The sequence below is a fragment of the Condylura cristata genome, unplaced genomic scaffold (assembly GCF_000260355.1).
Source record: "Condylura cristata isolate star-nosed mole 26May11 unplaced genomic scaffold, ConCri1.0 scaffold00005, whole genome shotgun sequence".
Taxonomy (NCBI): domain Eukaryota; kingdom Metazoa; phylum Chordata; class Mammalia; order Eulipotyphla; family Talpidae; genus Condylura; species Condylura cristata.
Genome location: NW_004567106.1, coordinates 68,331,524 through 68,332,302, shown reverse-complemented (window position 1 = coordinate 68,332,302; position 779 = coordinate 68,331,524). Strand labels below are relative to the sequence as shown.

The 779-nt window shown below is 50.2% G+C and overlaps 1 gene segment (V, D, J or C); it reads right to left on the bottom strand.

The window, feature by feature from the left end:
- The window catches only part of LOC101633388, a 6,135-nt gene extending 5,745 nt beyond the window's left edge, over positions 1-390 (bottom strand). Inside the window, 1 exon segment of the V gene segment in view lies at positions 341-390. Within this exon segment, the coding sequence occupies positions 341-390 (50 nt within the window).
- Between the last annotated feature and the right edge of the window lie 389 nt (positions 391-779).

The following is a 779-nucleotide window of genomic DNA, read 5'->3' as shown; positions in this document are numbered from 1 at the left end:
CTAAGCACAGCTCCTGCTGCCTCCCGAGATCTAAACATTCCCTCAGCGTTTGTCTCGAGTCGTCACTCTGGGCAGGAGATGCTGCCTTTATACGGCGGATTCATAACTTTTACTCATAATCTGATTGTGAAGCTTTAAAACTTTCTGCTCAAACTACCACATCTAGGAAGGACGAAAGTCCTACATTTCAGTGTCTTCAACTGAGACATCCTGGCTTCATTCCTCTCTGTCCTATCCCTGACCTTAAAATTTATGTCAATATCAGAATTATGTGGAGGATTTTACGATTTGTGTCTTTGTATTATAAACCCCACACCAAAGAGATGAGGCTTTTACAGACCAGTGCACATTGGTGTCCCCAGTGAGCACTGCATGGATCTTAGCAAACATATTGGGCTCCCTTGGGGCCACCCCCGGGGAGGACAGGCTGGCAACCAGCACTGAAGTGTGAAACCCCCATAGTACTTCATCTGACATTTGCTCTGAGATCAGTGAATGAAGGCGACTAGGGGCCAAAGTTGGACTTGACCATTTAGAGCCTGGTCCTTCAAAAGCTGAATTTATCTCTCATTTGAGCCTGTGTTTGTGTGCTGACAAGAGGAGTTTGAGTGATTCACGACTGAGCCCACTGGCAGGTCAGGCTAGGAGACAGGCCCTGAGCTGGGGGCTGCAGGCCGGGGCACATCCACATGGGCTCCACAGCCCTGGCCACGGCCCCCCTGGACCAGCAGATGTGGGCAGAGAGATTCGGGGTCACAGGAGCTGACCATGTCAGAGGA